The 15995-nt window shown below is 54.2% G+C and overlaps 5 protein-coding genes across 5 annotated transcripts; 3 read left to right on the forward strand and 2 right to left on the reverse strand.

Annotated features, from left to right (window-relative positions):
• Positions 1-539: 539 nt before the first annotated feature.
• On the reverse strand, positions 540-1796 carry LOC117185014 (uncharacterized). Its single transcript, XM_033384442.1, has 3 exons — positions 1054-1796; positions 833-974; positions 540-729 (listed from the first exon to the last, which is right to left on the reverse strand). Exons 1-3 carry the CDS (start codon positions 1655-1657, stop codon positions 540-542), a joined length of 936 nt encoding a protein of 311 aa, XP_033240333.1. The 5' UTR covers positions 1658-1796.
• Positions 1797-3521: 1725 nt separating this feature from the next.
• On the forward strand, positions 3522-4905 carry LOC117184683 (uncharacterized). The gene is made up of 3 exons (XM_033383298.1): positions 3522-4249; positions 4329-4470; positions 4574-4905. Exons 1-3 carry the CDS (start codon positions 3646-3648, stop codon positions 4767-4769), a joined length of 942 nt encoding a protein of 313 aa, XP_033239189.1. The 5' UTR covers positions 3522-3645; the 3' UTR covers positions 4770-4905.
• A 398-nt stretch (positions 4906-5303) lies between these two features.
• On the forward strand, positions 5304-6500 carry LOC6901383 (uncharacterized). Its single transcript, XM_033384443.1, has 3 exons — positions 5304-5702; positions 5780-6062; positions 6133-6500. Exons 1-3 carry the CDS (start codon positions 5376-5378, stop codon positions 6498-6500), a joined length of 978 nt encoding a protein of 325 aa, XP_033240334.1. The 5' UTR covers positions 5304-5375.
• A 1384-nt stretch (positions 6501-7884) lies between these two features.
• Cyp28c1 (Cytochrome P450 28c1) lies at positions 7885-9763 on the forward strand. Its single transcript, XM_001354720.4, has 5 exons — positions 7885-8122; positions 8182-8527; positions 8590-9000; positions 9074-9197; positions 9254-9763. Exons 1-5 carry the CDS (start codon positions 7935-7937, stop codon positions 9688-9690), a joined length of 1506 nt encoding a protein of 501 aa, XP_001354756.3. The 5' UTR covers positions 7885-7934; the 3' UTR covers positions 9691-9763.
• An 862-nt stretch (positions 9764-10625) lies between these two features.
• Positions 10626-14416, reverse strand: LOC6901382 (mediator of RNA polymerase II transcription subunit 15). Its single transcript, XM_033384163.1, has 3 exons — positions 14321-14416; positions 13052-14116; positions 10626-12985 (listed from the first exon to the last, which is right to left on the reverse strand). The coding sequence occupies exons 1-3, from the start codon at positions 14324-14326 to the stop codon at positions 10850-10852; spliced, it is 3207 nt and encodes a 1068-aa protein (XP_033240054.1). The 5' UTR covers positions 14327-14416; the 3' UTR covers positions 10626-10849.
• Between the last annotated feature and the right edge of the window lie 1579 nt (positions 14417-15995).

The raw sequence follows: 15995 nt of genomic DNA on the forward strand, positions 1-15995 counted from the left end.
GCATATTGTGAGCTGCAGCAGACCCGTGGGTGGCTCTGGTTCGGTGGATCACATGTGGGTGGCTTGTCTTGTGCTTGCTCCGGCGAGTGCCGCTTGGCTGCCTCTTGGCTACGATAATTGGGCCTGCCCTCGGTCTAGCTCCCGATCTTCTGCTTGTCACACAAACTGCAACAAAGTGCTTCTGTGACATAAGTAAGTGGAAGGCGCGAAAGCGATTAGCTGGAGAAAGAGTGGGGCCTCACACACACCTCACACGAAAGCGGAAATACGAGTCCGCTGCTAACTTCGCTAATTGGAAGAGAGGGAGAGATTTAAATGGCTCCAATTCTAGGCATTCCCATTACATAAGATCGAGAAATAACTCCGAACTGCAAGGCTAGTGTTTCATGATCGGGTACCCGCTTTTATTGGCATATCACTGGCAAAAGCAAGGCAAAAGCAGAGGCAAAAGCCGCTAGCAACAATAAATATATGTAACTTAACAATAACATAAAAAAAATAGTTAAATAAACGGCTAATAGGATTGGGGTACGAGTGCCTCAACCGTTGAAGTACTGCAGGACTTTTGGCAACGTCCGCGAGGTCCACAGCGAGTAGCGGGGCTTCCCGAGAGAGGGCCGAGGCCATCTGCATCTCGCGTAGGTGTGGGCACAGGTCCGACTGCCTCGTGCCGTTTCGACGGCATGGCGAACCGCAGTGTCTTTGGTGAGGGAATCCAGCCAGGGAGAGCTGAGAGAGCCAGAGAGAAGCAGAGAGAACCAGTCAGGTATCAATGGGGAATGGGGAAATGGGTAAATGGGGAACCGGCACTGGACGAATGCAGCTTACGAACCTGGCGACCACGTGGAGAGCCCGTGCATAGCTCGGGGAAACACTGTGCTGCAGGTACTGGCAGATGTAGCGCTGGGCACAGGCGGACACGTCCATGTTGTGCTCCTCCAGGTGGGACTCCACAGCGTCCGTTAGGCTGCGCACTGTGAGGGAGAACGAAGACGAAGACGAGCACTTGAGACCTGCTTCTGGACTACGCCGCCCACGACTTGCCACACTTACTGCCTCTGGCGGTATCCGATCTGTAGCCGTATCCGTGTCCGTGTCCGTTGCCCAGCGACGTGATCACCAGCGGAGCCAGGAGCAGGCGCACCACGGCTGCAATGACAGCTCCCGCAGCCACCACAACCGCCGTGTTGAGCAGCGTTCCCGTGCGAAGGTTCAGGAGGTTCTGCACGGCGTCGCGGGCCAGGCCCATGCTGCGCTTCACCGGCACCTTCAGGAATGGCACGATGAACTCCAACTCGACGCTGACATCCTCGCCGCTGGCATGAAAGTGGAAGCCACGTCCCTCCCGCCCCACGCCAGGCAGGCCCATCCCCATATCCATCTCTGCATCCATCTCCGCATCCATCTCCTCCGCGAAGGCCTCGTCCAAGTGTCGCCCTTGCTGGCGGGGCTCAAAGTCTCGGAAGCGCAGAAGCTTCGCACTCGCATTGCCGTAGAAGTCTCCATTGACACTTTCTCCGCAGTAGCCCAGCAGCAGACCAGCAAAGACCGTCAACGAGCCCACCAAGTACAGTATCTGCACCAGCCACATTCCGTCAGCTCGTGTTGCCGTCGCAGCGGTTGGAAGGTGTATGATCGCATGATCGCATGACGGCATGGTCGCATGGTCGCATGGTCGGGGCTCCGGCACTCTGTCTGGGAATTACATGCCCGACGATCCGGCAATCAAGATATGATATTCATTTAATCCGAATATGAAGCGTACAAGAAAGGCGCGACTTTAGCGCTTCCGAGGGCTGGGAGGAAAAGGAGATATGCAGATATGCGGCCTGCCTGGCGCACCGATTGATCGAATGATGAACAGCTAAGGACAAACCGAGAAACTAAACAGACTGCCAGAAATGACTCAACACGTCCCCCTTCCCCCCTCACGTACACGTGCTTCTGATGGAGCAACGCCAACAGGCCGCAACGGAAGCCCAAGGGGTGGGTAACTGGAGTAAACTCGACTTATTATTAGAAAGACATTTGCAGCCGATTATGGGCTGGAAAATTTGCATATTCTGCACAGTCAACTCTGGAGCACTTGGGGCCACACTTCACCTCCACTTCCACCACCAGCTCCAAGTTATGTCACCTCTGCCGCCGACAGTGCGACAAAGGTTAGTTAAACAGGCTGCCGGCATTAAGCGTTAGGCAATGGCCCAACGGTACCCAATAATCGCGTAGCTGGATGGAGCACAGTCACTTATGGAGCTCCATTGCTGGGGCCAGATAAACAGATCGGAGCCTAGCAGAGCGGCAAAGGTTGGACAAACAAACGGGAAATGTGCCCCGCCCCAACGGAGTGTGCCAATGAGAACACACGGATCCCTTGAGCAGTTCTGCCATGGGCTTGGAGGCTATGGAGGCTCCAGGGAGTATGGTGGTATCGGGAGATGGAGAGGATCTGCATTCCCCCTACATACACGTCCGGTGGTCATCGACCATAAAGGCGTACCGAAGCCATTCGTCCTAAGCAGGTCAGGTCAGTCGATGTTACCCACTAAAAGGTCATGGAAAAAGCTATGAGTCGCGATGGTTCTTCGATCCTCGAGAGCAGAGAGATGGACGAGGCGAAATCTTCTAAGGCTTATGGCTATCTTTACTTGAATTTATTATAATATCGATCTCATCTGTTCGTGTAAATAAATGAATGTGTTTTTGGGTGATGACGATGATGGTCCCTCACTCGTGCGGGATGTCCTCCGAGACTGAGCTCCTGTAAATGGTCCCAGGGGCAGAATTATTAAATATTGCATACTGAATACAAAATAAACATATATAATAATATATATATATAATATAATTTACCAAGGCTCTACTTCGGGAATCCTACGTTGTGATCCGAATCGTCTGCCTCATACGCAGACCTTATCAACTGCTCAAGGAATCCCTATGTTCCCATTGGCACACTCCGTTGGGACGGGGCACATTTCCCGTTTGTTTGTCCAACCTTTGCCGCTCTGCTAGGCTCCGATCTGTTTATCTGGCCCCAGCAATGGAGCTCCATAAGTGACTGTGCTCCATCCAGCTACGCGATTATTGGGTACCGTTGGGCCATTGCCTAACGCTTAATGCCGGCAGCCTGTTTAACTAACCTTTGTCGCACTGTCGGCGGCAGAGGTGACATAACTTGGAGCTGGTGGTGGAAGTGGAGGTGAAGTGTGGCCCCAAGTGCTCCAGAGTTGACTGTGCAGAATATGCAAATTTTCCAGCCCATAATCGGCTGCAAATGTCTTTCTAATAATAAGTCGAGTTTACTCCAGTTACCCACCCCTTGGGCTTCCGTTGCGGCCTGTTGGCGTTGCTCCATCAGAAGCACGTGTACGTGAGGGGGGAAGGGGGACGTGTTGAGTCATTTCTGGCAGTCTGTTTAGTTTCTCGGTTTGTCCTTAGCTGTTCATCATTCGATCAATCGGTGCGCCAGGCAGGCCGCATATCTGCATATCTCCTTTTCCTCCCAGCCCTCGGAAGCGCTAAAGTCGCGCCTTTCTTGTACGCTTCATATTCGGATTAAATGAATATCATATCTTGATTGCCGGATCGTCGGGCATGTAATTCCCAGACAGAGTGCCGGAGCCCCGACCATGCGACCATGCGACCATGCCGTCATGCGATCATGCGATCATACACCTTCCAACCGCTGCGACGGCAACACGAGCTGACGGAATGTGGCTGGTGCAGATACTGTACTTGGTGGGCTCGTTGACGGTCTTTGCTGGTCTGCTGCTGGGCTACTGCGGAGAAAGTGTCAATGGAGACTTCTACGGCAATGCGAGTGCGAAGCTTCTGCGCTTCCGAGACTTTGAGCCCCGCCAGCAAGGGCGACACTTGGACGAGGCCTTCGCGGAGGAGATGGATGCGGAGATGGATGCAGAGATGGATATGGGGATGGGCCTGCCTGGCGTGGGGCGGGAGGGACGTGGCTTCCACTTTCATGCCAGCGGCGAGGATGTCAGCGTCGAGTTGGAGTTCATCGTGCCATTCCTGAAGGTGCCGGTGAAGCGCAGCATGGGCCTGGCCCGCGACGCCGTGCAGAACCTCCTGAACCTGCGCACGGGAACGCTGCTCAACACGGCGGTTGTGGTGGCTGCGGGAGCTGTCATTGCAGCCGTGGTGCGCCTGCTCCTGGCTCCGCTGGTGATCACGTCGCTGGGCAACGGACACGGACACGGATACGGCTACAGATCGGATACCGCCAGAGGCAGTAAGTGTGGCAAGTCGTGGGCGGCGTAGTCCAGAAGCAGGTCTCAAGTGCTCGTCTTCGTCTTCGTTCTCCCTGACAGTGCGCAGCCTAACGGACGCTGTAGAGTCCCACCTGGAGGAGCACAACATGGACGTGTCCGCCTGTGCCCAGCGCTACATCTGCCAGTACCTGCAGCACAGTGTTTCCCCGAGCTATGCGCGGGCTCTCCACGTGGTCGCCAGGTTCGTAAGCTTCATTCGTCCAGTGCCGGTTCCCCATTTACCCATTTCCCCATTCCCCATTGATACCTGACTGGTTCTCTCTGCTTCTCTCTGGCTCTCTCAGCTCTCCCTGGCTGGATTCCCTCACCAAAGACACTGCGGTTCGCCATGCCGTCGAAACGGCACGAGGCAGTCGGACCTGTGCCCACACCTACGCGAGATGCAGATGGCCTCCTCCTCGGCCCTCTCTCGGGAAGCCCCGCTACTCGCTGTGGACCTCGCGGACGTTGCCAAAAGTCCTGCAGTACTTCAACGGTTGAGGCACTCGTATCCCAATCCTATTAGCCGTTTATTTAACTATTTTTTTTATGTTATTGTTAAGTTATATTTATTTATTGTTGCTAGCGGCTTTAGCCTCTGCTTTTGCCTTGCTTTTGCCAGTGATATGCCAATAAAAGCGGGTACCCGATCATGAAACACTAGCCTTGCAGCTCGGAGTTATTTCTCGATCTTATGTAATGGGAATGCCTAGAATTGGAGCCATTTAAATCTCTCCCTCTCTTCCAATTAGCGAAGTTAGCAGCGGACTCGTATTTCCGCTTACGTGTGAGGTGTGTGTGAGGCCCCACTCTTTCTCCAGCTAATCGCTTTCGCGCCTTCCACTTACTTATGTCACAGAAGCACTTTGTTGCAGTTTGTGTGACAAGCAGAAGATCGGGAGCTAGACCGAGGGCAGGCCCAATTATCGTAACCAAGAGGCAGCCAAGCGGCACTCGCCGGAGCAAGCACAAGACAAGCCGCCCACATGTGATCCACCGAACCAGAGCCACCCACGGGTCTGCTGCAGCTCAAAATATGCGAAATATGGGAATTGGATTCCAAATGTCTGCCAGCTTCGCAGTGGAACGGAGCCCCCAGCGGAAACAATGAAGCTGCTGCACATCCTCTGCGCTCTCCTGACCAACTGTGCCCTAATCTGGGCTGCCAGTGAGGAAGTGGGAGTGGGAGCGGGAGCGGAAGAGGAGCCAAAGGGATCCGACTCGAGTGAACATGGACGGGACTCGAGGCTCCCAAAGCAGAATCAGCATAATTCGCATAGCCAGCATAATCCGCACAGTCCGCACAATCAGCATAGTCCCGGATTCAAGCTGATTTCCTTCGACGCTGTGGGCAAGCACGTTGCCTTGGGACTGGACTACCTGGTGCCCTTCCTGGAGGTGCCCGTCAAGCGGAAGCGCAATGCACCACCAAAGGTAGGCTTACTCCCGTCCTGACCTGACCTGACCGGACCTGTCCCTCGAATTGTACATCTTCGGCCTCCGTCTTTCAGCCCCTGGTCATCATCAATTCCGCGGCCGTGCTCAGCTGCGGACTCGTGGCAGCCGGGGGACTCCTCGTTGGACACCTGATCCGCAGCATGGGTCTGGAGGCCATCACCGAGGATGAGCCCCCCACGAGTGGGAGGCCAAAGTCCTCGGAGGAGGAAGCACCGGCCACATCCGAGGCGGGGCACAATGGCACGGCTCGCGGTCTCTTGGACAAGGATCGGAGCTTCCTCGAGTTGTTCGAGAATTTCAAGCTCGTTTACCGCAACGAAACAGGCGAGCGAGTGGGTAGGTCCTCCTCGTCCTTGCTCGCATTACTGTGCCCCGCATTGATCTCCCCTCCCCTTCCCTCTGACAGAAAGCAGCCTTCCGAGTGTGATCAGCACAGTGGAGCGAACGTACTTCAAGAACGAGGTCGATCTCTCCGCCTGCCTGCTCAAGTCCCTCTGTACGCTGACCTTCAAGGCGAGCGACAGGGTGCGGAGGAGCCAGGCCTCCGACATGGACCACGTGCTGGATGCGGCCACCAACTGGACCTGGCTCCTCACCTGGCTGGAGCAGTCCACACTTCGCGAGGCCATTGAGGCCGGCAGGGATCCCATACCATCCCACTGCGCCTCCAAGTATCCTTACTGCAGTTGGGCGGCACCGGAGGAGCGAATCCTGCAACTGCTGCAAAACCATGTGTTTCAAGTGATCCAAAGGGGTTTCAGGCGTGAGAGCTAATTTAATCCAAAGTCATCTGTGAGCTAAGGGAATGATCCGATCACTAATTACACCCCAATAAATACTCGTGAATATCCAGAATACCTTTAAAATAATGGTCTTTTCGTGACGTCCTATCTGCCAAGCCATGTCTTGTTGGGATCGTAAGAGGACGTTTCACGAGATGTTCCAGAAGAAAAATGTATTTTCTATTATAATCGTGTTGTTCTTAGAGTTTAGATAGAGTTGCAGACTGTTGAGACTATCGCGACTTAAATGAAACCCAACGATCGTGCCCATGACCACATGAGAGAGTGGCTGTCCAGGGCTTTCCATGCGAGTATACTCGTATTCAGTATTCAGAGCTCAGATCAATTGGCTACGCCTTGGCTGTCGCTGTCTGCCTCCGCAACAATGTCAATGTCATTGGCGAGTGGAGCTGGGATTTGCATGCTTAGGAGATCATCAATCATTTGGATGTACTTATGGTCAACGATGATTGATGGCCGGCTCCCAATGCCCCAGTAGTGCCCACTGGATAAGTCCCTAAATTGAGTTGCGATTTCTTGTTTGATTGATTGGCACAAGGTACGAGTCTGTATACGGATTAGCTGCGCCTCTACTCCGCTCGTTCATTAAGATCGTTTCAATTACGAGATGGTATGGACTTAAGGCATGTGAACGAGCAAGAGTTCAAGTCGGAAATTGGTCTAAAATGGGTATTCCGCAAACTTATTCTAAATTATAGATTCCTATTAATTATGGGCCTCAATTTAGAGGAGCCCGAGCCTCATTCGAATTTCTTTGCAGTGGTATCCATGCATGATGTATCTCTTTATCTTTAGATACTTTGTCTGTCTGTCTATCGTCAGTGGAATTGTTGTGGAAAAGCTTGATAGGCCGAACATTTGATCTAATGTGAGGGATATTGAGCCATCTGACTGCTGGAGAGGGACACGCCTTGATCTGTAAAGCCCAACCCCAGGACCTCAACGATCTTTGGTAGGAGTAGCGGGACAAGCGCTGGCTAAGTAGTGGCTGAATCCAGTAGTAGAGGGAACAAGTCTTGCCTACTGTCCATCTATATGTGCGAAGATGTAGACATGGTAGCCAGATCCTCTCCGATCGCAGATTAATTTGATTTTGGGAATGTCTTGTTAGTGTTGATCGCTTTCCAAGCGGATCCAATGCAATTTTTGACCTTTGCCTGTTATGAGAGAAGCTCTGTAGCTAATTCGATAATGGGCCCGACCCTCCCCCGCCCCCGTCCACATTCCCGTCCAATTCTAAACGCCACACGCCACGAGCTCCGTTGCGACATCGCCGGCACGCATGCCGAGCCAGAATCAGATTCAGAATCAGCCCCAGAAGCAGAACACCCCAGTCCATTCTCCCTAATAATAGCACAGCCACAGATTGAAATCTCTCCCGTTCAGTGATACGTAGAGCTCCGACATGATTGGATCATTGCTGCTGGCTGTGGGCGCATTGGCGACGCTGGTGTACGGCTTTCTGGTGTGGAACTTTGGCCACTGGCGGGCACGGGGCATCAAGGAGCCGAGGGCCCTGCCGCTGCTGGGCTCCTTCCCCAACATGGTGTGGCCCCGCCAGCACTTTACCATGGACATGAGGGACCTCTACATGTGAGTGGGGCAACGAGACGAGAAGAAAGAGATGAGGGATGATGCGTCTTTTGCTGCAGGAAATACCGGGAGACGGACAGCTACGTCGGCACCTTCCTGCTGCGCTCGCCGAAGCTGCTCCTGCTGGAGCCCCGCCTGGTGTACGAGGTGTTCGTCAGTGCGTTCCGCCACTTTGAGGACAACGATGCCGCCCGCATGGTGGACACCGGAAAGGACGTGCTCGTCTGCTGCAATCCGTTTGTGCTGGAGGGGAACGAGTGGCGCCAGCAGCGCGGGATCTTCTCGAGCCTCCTGACCAACGGCCGCATCCGCACCACCCACACGATCATGCAGCGCGTCTGCCGGGACCTGTGCGACTTCATTGCCAAGGAATCGCTCAAGGGAGAGCCGCAGGACGGCATGGATGTGGGCTGGCCACTGGCTCTGCTGGCCTCTGGGTGAACTAATCTCCTCTCCCGTTCTTACAGCTCGGGCTGCGCTTCACCGGCGACAGCCTCTTCGACTGCGTTCTGGGCATCCAGGCGCGCTGCTTCAGCGACTCGCCGCTGCCCGTGATCCGGCACAACCGGGAGATGTCCAACGAGAATCCCGGCCTGGCCATCGCCGGCGCCCTCAACGGCCTCTTTCCCCGCCTGCCCCGATGGCTGCGCCCCAAGATCTTTCCCCGATCCTACGACCGCTTCTTCGGGGACCTCATCCGCCAGGCCTTCTGCCTGAGGCGCGGCCAGCACCAGGAGCGCAACGACTTCATCAACCACCTGCTGGCCCTGAAGCGGGAGCACGGCCTGACCGAACCGCAGCTCACCTCGCATGCCATGACCTTCATGTTCGACGGCCTGGACACCACCTCCTCGACCATCTCCCACTGTCTGTTGCTGGTAAGTGCTGCCAAGTGCTGACAAGTGCTGCCAAGTATTCAAGGGATAATCATTGGGGGATAATCATTCACAGCTGGGACGCTATCCGGAGTGCCAGCAGAGGCTGTACGAGGAGCTGGACAAGGCCAGTCCCTCGAAGGAGCTCCCCGACCTGGACGAGCTGAACGATCTGCCCTATCTGAGTGCCTGCTTCAATGGTGAGTGCCGAAGATTAGACCGATGACTCCCCCCGATGACGTTCTCCTTTTCCCAGAGAGCCTGCGCATCTATCCAGCCGGCGGATGGGCCTCGAAGACCTGCACTGAACCGTACAAGCTGCATGGCAGCCACCACAGCCAGCCGCTGCAGATGCTGCCGGGCGACAACATCATGATACCCATATACGGGCTCCATCACGATCCGCAGTTCTACCCGGAGCCGGAGGAGTTCCGGCCGGAACGCTTCCTGGACGGGGGGCTCAAGCGGTTCAAGCAGATGGGCGTCTTCCTGGGCTTCGGGAACGGGCCACGCCAGTGCGTGGGAATGCGTCTTGGCCTGGCCCAGGCAAAGGCCGCCCTGGCGGCCATCGTGCAGCGGTTCGAGGTGCGGGTCCATCCACGCACCGCCGACGGCCTTGAGCTGGATCCGTACATCTTCGTGGGATGCCACAAGGGCGGCATCTGGCTGGACTTTGTCTCCCGTCCGGTTTAGGTTTAGCTTTAAGGTTGGCTTGGCTTCGTGTCGCTTAGATCAATAAAACAGAAATGGGTGGTATACTGAGCAATCATCTGTATTGTAAGTTATGGGTTCGACACCGAACTCGGTCACGGGTTTGTCTGTCTGTCTCTCTGTTTGGGTTTCGTTTTGCGTTTGAGCTCCAATTCATTGTGTGCGCGGACTTATGTCATCGGGCGATGAGAGGTTGTCCCAACAGAGCCCATTCATCGGTGCAATCAATCGGTAGATGAGTCCGTTGCCACATGAAGTTAGGGCCTAGATCCGGTTGGGTCTATTTGCATACTAAACGGGCTTGTGCGACCTTGATTCGTATAACATTAAGGGAATCAAAGGGAGTAATGTAATCTTGGGGTTTACTAAGCTGTTAACATTCATTAACCAAATTTAAATCCCCCTGAAGTATGACTACGCCAGGAAAATATCGTATACCTTGCAGGAAATGCCTTTGAAATGATATATATATGGAAATCTTGAGCCCAAACTCTTACTTTCATAATTTAAAATGCCTTAAAGCCCTTCTATTTTGACAAATCAAGAAGGCATTATATGTACTGATACTCGTGTGTGGCATAGTCGAACGACTGAGTGTAGGCCGGGCCTTTCACTCAGAGTCTGAGAGCGGAAGCAGCGGATGGAAAGCGATTGAAAACCCATCAAGAGATGCCACAACGAAGGTCACAGACAGACACGCCTTTGGGGACCGGCTAATAACAGATCACAGATCAACGCGAGCCCCAAGCAACCCTGGAGCAGCGTTCCCCCCCGTCAGGTCGCCCAACTCTAGTCACAGTTTAACAACCAAATTATTTACATATATATAAATTTATTAGGTAAGAAATTCGATTCGTTGGAAGCTGTTGCGCTTATGCATGCAAATGACTCCGATTGCGATTGCGATGGGGATTGGGATTGGGATTGGAAATGCTCATGGCTTGTGGCTTGTGGCTGGGAATCGAGGGAAACAAAATAATTTCAACAAAAATGCATGCGAAATGAGGCAGCGATGGCATTAACAATAAACGAAAACGAAAATATAAGCGGTTGATGATGAAATTAACAACTAATCAGTGCTAGAGCGGATCGACCTTGGTCTCCATTCCATTCCACCTTCGGGCCTGGACACCTTCGCACCTCACAGCCCCCTGGGTACCGGGAACAGGCGCAAGGTCTTGCCGAAGGATGAGGATGAGGATGAGGCTGATGTCTGGCGCACGATGCGGGTCCTTGGACGGGGTCCTCCGACCGGCGGCAGGTACCCATTGCTTCTGGGTGCCGCCTGAGGCGCCAGTCGAAGGCCACCGAAGGCTCCCGATGGCTGGGCATATGACTGCAGGTCATCGTAGATCTTCACCGTCTGCACGTGGCTCTCGGTGCCGCTGTGCGCATCCTGGGTGACCACCTTGACCACGTGATGATGCCCCTGGGGCTGCTCGTTGGTGGCCCCCAGGATCTTGATCGTCTTGACGCCAGCCTGGTCGATCGTCTCCAGTACCTTGAAGGTGCGCACCGCATGCGGCTTGACAATCTGCACGGTCCGCACTCGGGAGCTGCCGCGGTGGGGAGAGGGAGCGGGGGCCGCGGCCATGGCCACGTTCACGGCCACCTGGACATCCTTGGGCATGAACCTCTGCAGCGACTGCTGCGCCTTCAGGCTCAGAGTGGGGGCAGGTCCGACTGGCAGCAGTTTCTGGGTGACCACCTGGGGCCGGGGCCGGGGCTGCACCTGCACCTGCGACTGTGCCTGTGCCTGCACCACGCGATGGTAATGGTGGTGGAGGTGGTGCTGCTGACGAGGCAGGGCGTTGCTCACATAGGACATGGCCGGGGCATAGAAACGGGGACGCTTCGACTGCTCGCGGTACATGGGAGCCACCTCGAACACCTGCTGCTGCTGCTGCAGTTGGCGGTGCTGGTAATGATGATGATGCTGCTGCTGGCGGACAGCCACAGGCTGGGCGTAGCGGGCGAATGGCTGCACCGTGTTCATGTAGCTCCTCAGCGAATGGATGTGCGTTATCTGGGTGGGAGCCGGCGCGGGCAGTGCAGGTTTCACTGGAGCACGAACAGCCACTGGGGGCAGGTAGCCAGGAGCGTTGTACTGCTGCTGCTGTTGCTGTTGCTGGTGGCCTCGGTAAGCGGTGGCTGTAGATGAGGCATGGACAATGGCAACTGACGCTGGAGCTGCAGCTGGTGCTGGTGCCGGGACAGGAGCTGGCAGTGGGGATGCAACTGGAGCTGGAGCGGCAGCAATAGCCACTGGTGGCAAGTAGCCTTGAGCTGTGTACTGTTGCTGCTGCTGGTGCTGCTGCTGCTGCTGGTGCTGCTGCTGCTGCTGTTGCGTGCGGTAAGTGGCTGTGGCGGACGATGTTGCACGGACAATGGCAACAGGCGTGGGAGCGTGAGCGGGAGCGGGAGCCGGTACAGGAGAAGGCAGTGGAATGGCAACTGGAGCTGGAGCCTGCAGAGAAACGGCGGCACCGGAAGGTGGCAGGTAGCCGGGAGCAGTGTACTGTTGCTGCACCTGGTATCCTCCTGTCGCCAGCTGCTGCTGCTGCTGCTGCGACTTTGGTCGGCCATAGATAATATCGGATCCCTGCTGCTGCGTGGATACCTGCAATTGAGATTGGACCACAATCTGTTTCTGCTGCTGCTGTTGCTGCTGCTGCACCTGCTGCAATTGTTGCTGTTGCTGCTGCTGCTGCTGTTGCTGCTGCTGCTGTTGCTGCTGCTGTTGCTGCTGCTGCTGTTGCAGTTGCAACTGCTGCTGCTGCTTCAGCAATTTCGTCTGGGTCTGCAGGCTGTGGAGCTCGGCAATGGCTGCCTCTGAATTCTCGGGCTTCACGAAGTCATAGCCGTCAGGCAGGGCCACGGGCTGGCTCGGACCAACACTGGCCTGACTGGATGCAACAAACACTTGTTGCTGCTGTTGAGGCTGCTGCTGCTGCTGATAGATGATGTTCGTCTGGGTCTGTGGCTGCTGCTGCTGAGGCTGGGGCTCATCGTATCCGGGTGGTAGATAGTCAGGAGCACGGTAGTCGCCTACAACTTGCTGAACAGGAGCCACACTCTGGACCGGAACCACTTGCTGAACTGGAGCAACATTCTGTACAGGAGCAACGGATTGGGACTGTATCAGCGATAGTGGTATCCTATCGGGATTCTCGAAGTCGTAGCCAGGTGGCAGGTATCCAGGTGCATTATATTCCTGTGCTGCTGCAGGTGCCTGTTGCTGTTGCACTTGCTGCTGCACTTGCTGCTGCACTTGCTGCTGCACTTGCTGCAGAACTTGCTGCTGCACTTGCTGCAGAACTTGCTGCTGCACTTTCTGTTGCACTTGCTGCTGCACTTGCTGCTGCACTTGCTGCTGCACTTGTTGCTGCACTTGCTGCTGCACTTGCTGCTGCTGCTGAGGTGGCAGATAGGAGGGTGCACTGTAGTCAACCTGGCTGGAGGCAGTGCTGTGGGCCTGGATGGATGAGGTGGTGCCGGAGGTACTCACGACGCCGGATGGAGCTGTGCCGGTAGCAGGTGGTAGGTAGGCAGGAGCCCTATAGACCTGCTGCTGCTGCTGTTGCTGCTGTTGCTGCTGCTGCTGCTGTTGCTGTTGCGGATAGGAGGCTGTGGGAGGCAGATAGTCGGGTGCCCGATAGTTTGTCCCTGGGTTTGAAACTTCCGTTGCGGTGACAGGGGGCAGGTATCCTGGAGCCTCGTAGCTCTCTTGTGGGTACTGCTGCTGCTGTTGCTGCTGCTGTGGCTGGACAATGGGCGTGGACGATGTAGGGGGCAGATAGGGCTGGGCGCCAAAGACAGAGGAGGAAGACTGAGCGACAGCCTGGGACTGCGTACGCTGGAAGTTATGCTGATAGCTTGAAGGGAAGGGTACGGAAACGGAAACGGAAGCAGGGGCTGGAACTGGAGCTGGAGCGGGGGCAGAGACTGAGACTGCCACGGGGGCAGCAGATGGAGCTACTGGGGCAGCCTGGGCATGCGATTGCAGGCCCAGATCGGCAAAGTTCAGGAAAGACACATCCAAATTGTCGTCCAGAGAGGCCCCATTATGGACCTGGGTCTGAGCCTGAGCCTGAGCTTGGACCTGAACCTGAACCTGTCCCTGGGAAGGGTGGGGGTTAGGACGGGCGGCCTGCTGCTGAATGTGTACCTCCTGGTGGGGCGGCAGATAGGCGTTGTTCTTGCCCTGATAGTGGTTGTGCACCTCAAAGATTTGGTAGCCGGAGTTGCCGTAGTTGCTCTCCTGGAAGCCGCCCGTCTTGTAGTACTGCTCCTTGGTGATCAGCGGCTGCTGCTGCTGCTGCTGCTGCTGCCGGAGCTTGAGTGATATATCCGCTTGGGTTAATCCACAGGTCGCGCAGATGGCGAGCGCAAAGAAGGCGCCAAAGAACTTCACAGGAAACGAAACCAAAACGAAACGGAAAAAAAACGAAAACGGTTTTGAAACACAGCAAATAATCACAGAAAAAAAATATATACACATGTGTGTCTTGTATATATATGTATTGTATTGTATTGTATTGTATCGATCACTATATTGGGTCCTTAAACGTGTCACTGATTTCACTGGCAATCCTTATCATTTGGCACTTACATTCATCTTCACGTTGGTCGTGCTTAAGCCCTCGATGTCCAACCGTTCAATGATGGACCAGCCTGACCTGCGCACGCATTTTATACAGGGGCCACCCCGAAACTAGTCGCTGCTCATCTTCATTCACATCTTCATTGACATTCCCGTCCCTCCCCCCACCCTCCCCCCGGCCATCTTCGATGTTCGATCTTCCATCATCTTTCGCTAATTCCCTCCTCGCCTTCGCATTACTCGAGTTTTCGGGGATCGTTCGGTGATCGGCTCGTGTGCTCGGCGCTCGGCCTTTCGGTTCGCTGTCGCTGCCGCTGCCGCTGCATGCGCAACAATCTATTGGCCGCTGCGCTGCGGCCTTTCGTTCGCGTTAGCGCTAGAAATGCAGATTTTGAGACGAGACCGGACCGGATCGCACTCTCCGTCCAGGGCGGATGTAATTAATACGCCTTCTCCCAACAGGCATCTGCCGCATCAGTCATCTGTTCTCTCTCGCTCTTGAATAGGGACGGGACCTTGCATAACCCCCCCTGACCGACAATTTCCTGCATTTCGATTTCACACGCACATTTTGCATACGAGTAATACGAGTGTGGTATCGTATGCCCCCTCGTCTCGTCTCGTTTCGCAAATGCTTGATAAATATTTGCAAAAACAAAGAGAAGAAGAAAATTATTACATCTATCATTAGTATTCATTAGGGGTCAGGGGCCAAAGCCATGAATTAAACATGCTTGATAAGCATGTCGCCTCAGATTCCCATCTCCCCATCTCCGTCCCGGGGCTAGATATTTTTTTGGGGGCTTACACAGCTGGCGGGCAGGAAAACGTGTGCCGCCCCTGCCATCGATATGGATGTCTTTTCCAATGGCAATAGAAGACTATCGATACCTATTATAGAGCTCTTTACCTTGCAATGGAGCTGTTGAGTAATATTGCTTCATATTAGATCATATTGTGCTGTTGATTTCGGCTAGTACTCAATGGCTTTTGGCTGTTCGATTCATTCGATAGATGATTGATGAAACACCGTGTAAACATGTGCTTCAAAAGAGGAATCACTTTGAGGGAATTAAAGCTTCTTAAAGTCTTTTCAAAGCAATCTCCTATCAAAACGAACAACAAACACAAACAACAGAAAAGCATGAATTTCTAATCGAACCTGATTAATAGTTGTATAATCATCTTTATAGCGACATCTTTCCGCAGTAGGTTTTCCACAGAAACATATCTTATTTTCCCATGGCGCTCGCTTAGCAACTGGGGATGGGGGGTGCTTTGGCTTTCCCCCCTCGTCAGCAGAGCCCGAGCCCATCAATTTGGGACAACCTTGACCCATCTCCAGTCAAATATTTTATGCATACTTGGCCGGCAAGCCAATGCATACATTTAAGCGATGATGTGTTAAGCGATGATGGCTAGCGAGTTGGCCAAGACAAAGGGTCCACTGAGATAGAGAGTGAAAGAGCGAGAGAGAGAGAGAGAGAACAACAAAGGCACGGCTCGGAACCCGGCCCAGACATGCAAATAATTGAATTGATTCGAATTGAATGGAATTGAAACGAATTCAATTGAATTTGAAATATTGGGCCCAATAGCAAAAGCAAAGCCAAAGGTGGAGTAAGGGTGTTGGATCCGATCAAACTAGTGAGTGTTAACTGATTAAATCAGCAATATTCGTATG

This window comes from Drosophila pseudoobscura, chromosome X (assembly GCF_009870125.1).
Source record: "Drosophila pseudoobscura strain MV-25-SWS-2005 chromosome X, UCI_Dpse_MV25, whole genome shotgun sequence".
In the NCBI taxonomy this organism is placed as follows: Eukaryota; Metazoa; Arthropoda; class Insecta; order Diptera; family Drosophilidae; genus Drosophila; species Drosophila pseudoobscura.

Excerpts from the sequence above, each read along its gene's own strand:
- LOC117185014 (XM_033384442.1), bottom strand. The coding sequence starts at position 1,657 with ATGCCGTCATGCGATCATGCGATCATACACCTTCCAACCGCTGCGACG. Across the intron at positions 975-1,053 it reads ATCGGATACCGCCAGAGGCA|TGCGCAGCCTAACGGACGCT; the intron begins GTAAGTGTGGCA and ends TCTCCCTCACAG. Across the intron at positions 730-832 it reads GCTCTCCACGTGGTCGCCAG|CTCTCCCTGGCTGGATTCCC; the intron begins GTTCGTAAGCTG and ends TGGCTCTCTCAG.
- LOC117184683 (XM_033383298.1), top strand. The coding sequence starts at position 3,646 with ATGCCGTCATGCGATCATGCGATCATACACCTTCCAACCGCTGCGACG. Across the intron at positions 4,250-4,328 it reads ATCGGATACCGCCAGAGGCA|TGCGCAGCCTAACGGACGCT; the intron begins GTAAGTGTGGCA and ends TCTCCCTGACAG. Across the intron at positions 4,471-4,573 it reads GCTCTCCACGTGGTCGCCAG|CTCTCCCTGGCTGGATTCCC; the intron begins GTTCGTAAGCTT and ends TGGCTCTCTCAG.
- LOC6901383 (XM_033384443.1), top strand. The coding sequence starts at position 5,376 with ATGAAGCTGCTGCACATCCTCTGCGCTCTCCTGACCAACTGTGCCCTA. Across the intron at positions 5,703-5,779 it reads AGCGCAATGCACCACCAAAG|CCCCTGGTCATCATCAATTC; the intron begins GTAGGCTTACTC and ends TCCGTCTTTCAG. Across the intron at positions 6,063-6,132 it reads CGAAACAGGCGAGCGAGTGG|AAAGCAGCCTTCCGAGTGTG; the intron begins GTAGGTCCTCCT and ends TCCCTCTGACAG.
- Cyp28c1 (XM_001354720.4), top strand. The coding sequence starts at position 7,935 with ATGATTGGATCATTGCTGCTGGCTGTGGGCGCATTGGCGACGCTGGTG. Across the intron at positions 8,528-8,589 it reads AGCCGCAGGACGGCATGGAT|CTCGGGCTGCGCTTCACCGG; the intron begins GTGGGCTGGCCA and ends CCGTTCTTACAG. Across the intron at positions 9,001-9,073 it reads TCTCCCACTGTCTGTTGCTG|CTGGGACGCTATCCGGAGTG; the intron begins GTAAGTGCTGCC and ends AATCATTCACAG.
- LOC6901382 (XM_033384163.1), bottom strand. Across the intron at positions 12,986-13,051 it reads AGCAGCAAGTGCAGCAGCAA|CAGCAAGTGCAGCAGCAAGT; the intron begins GTGCAACAGAAA and ends CAGCAAGTGCAG.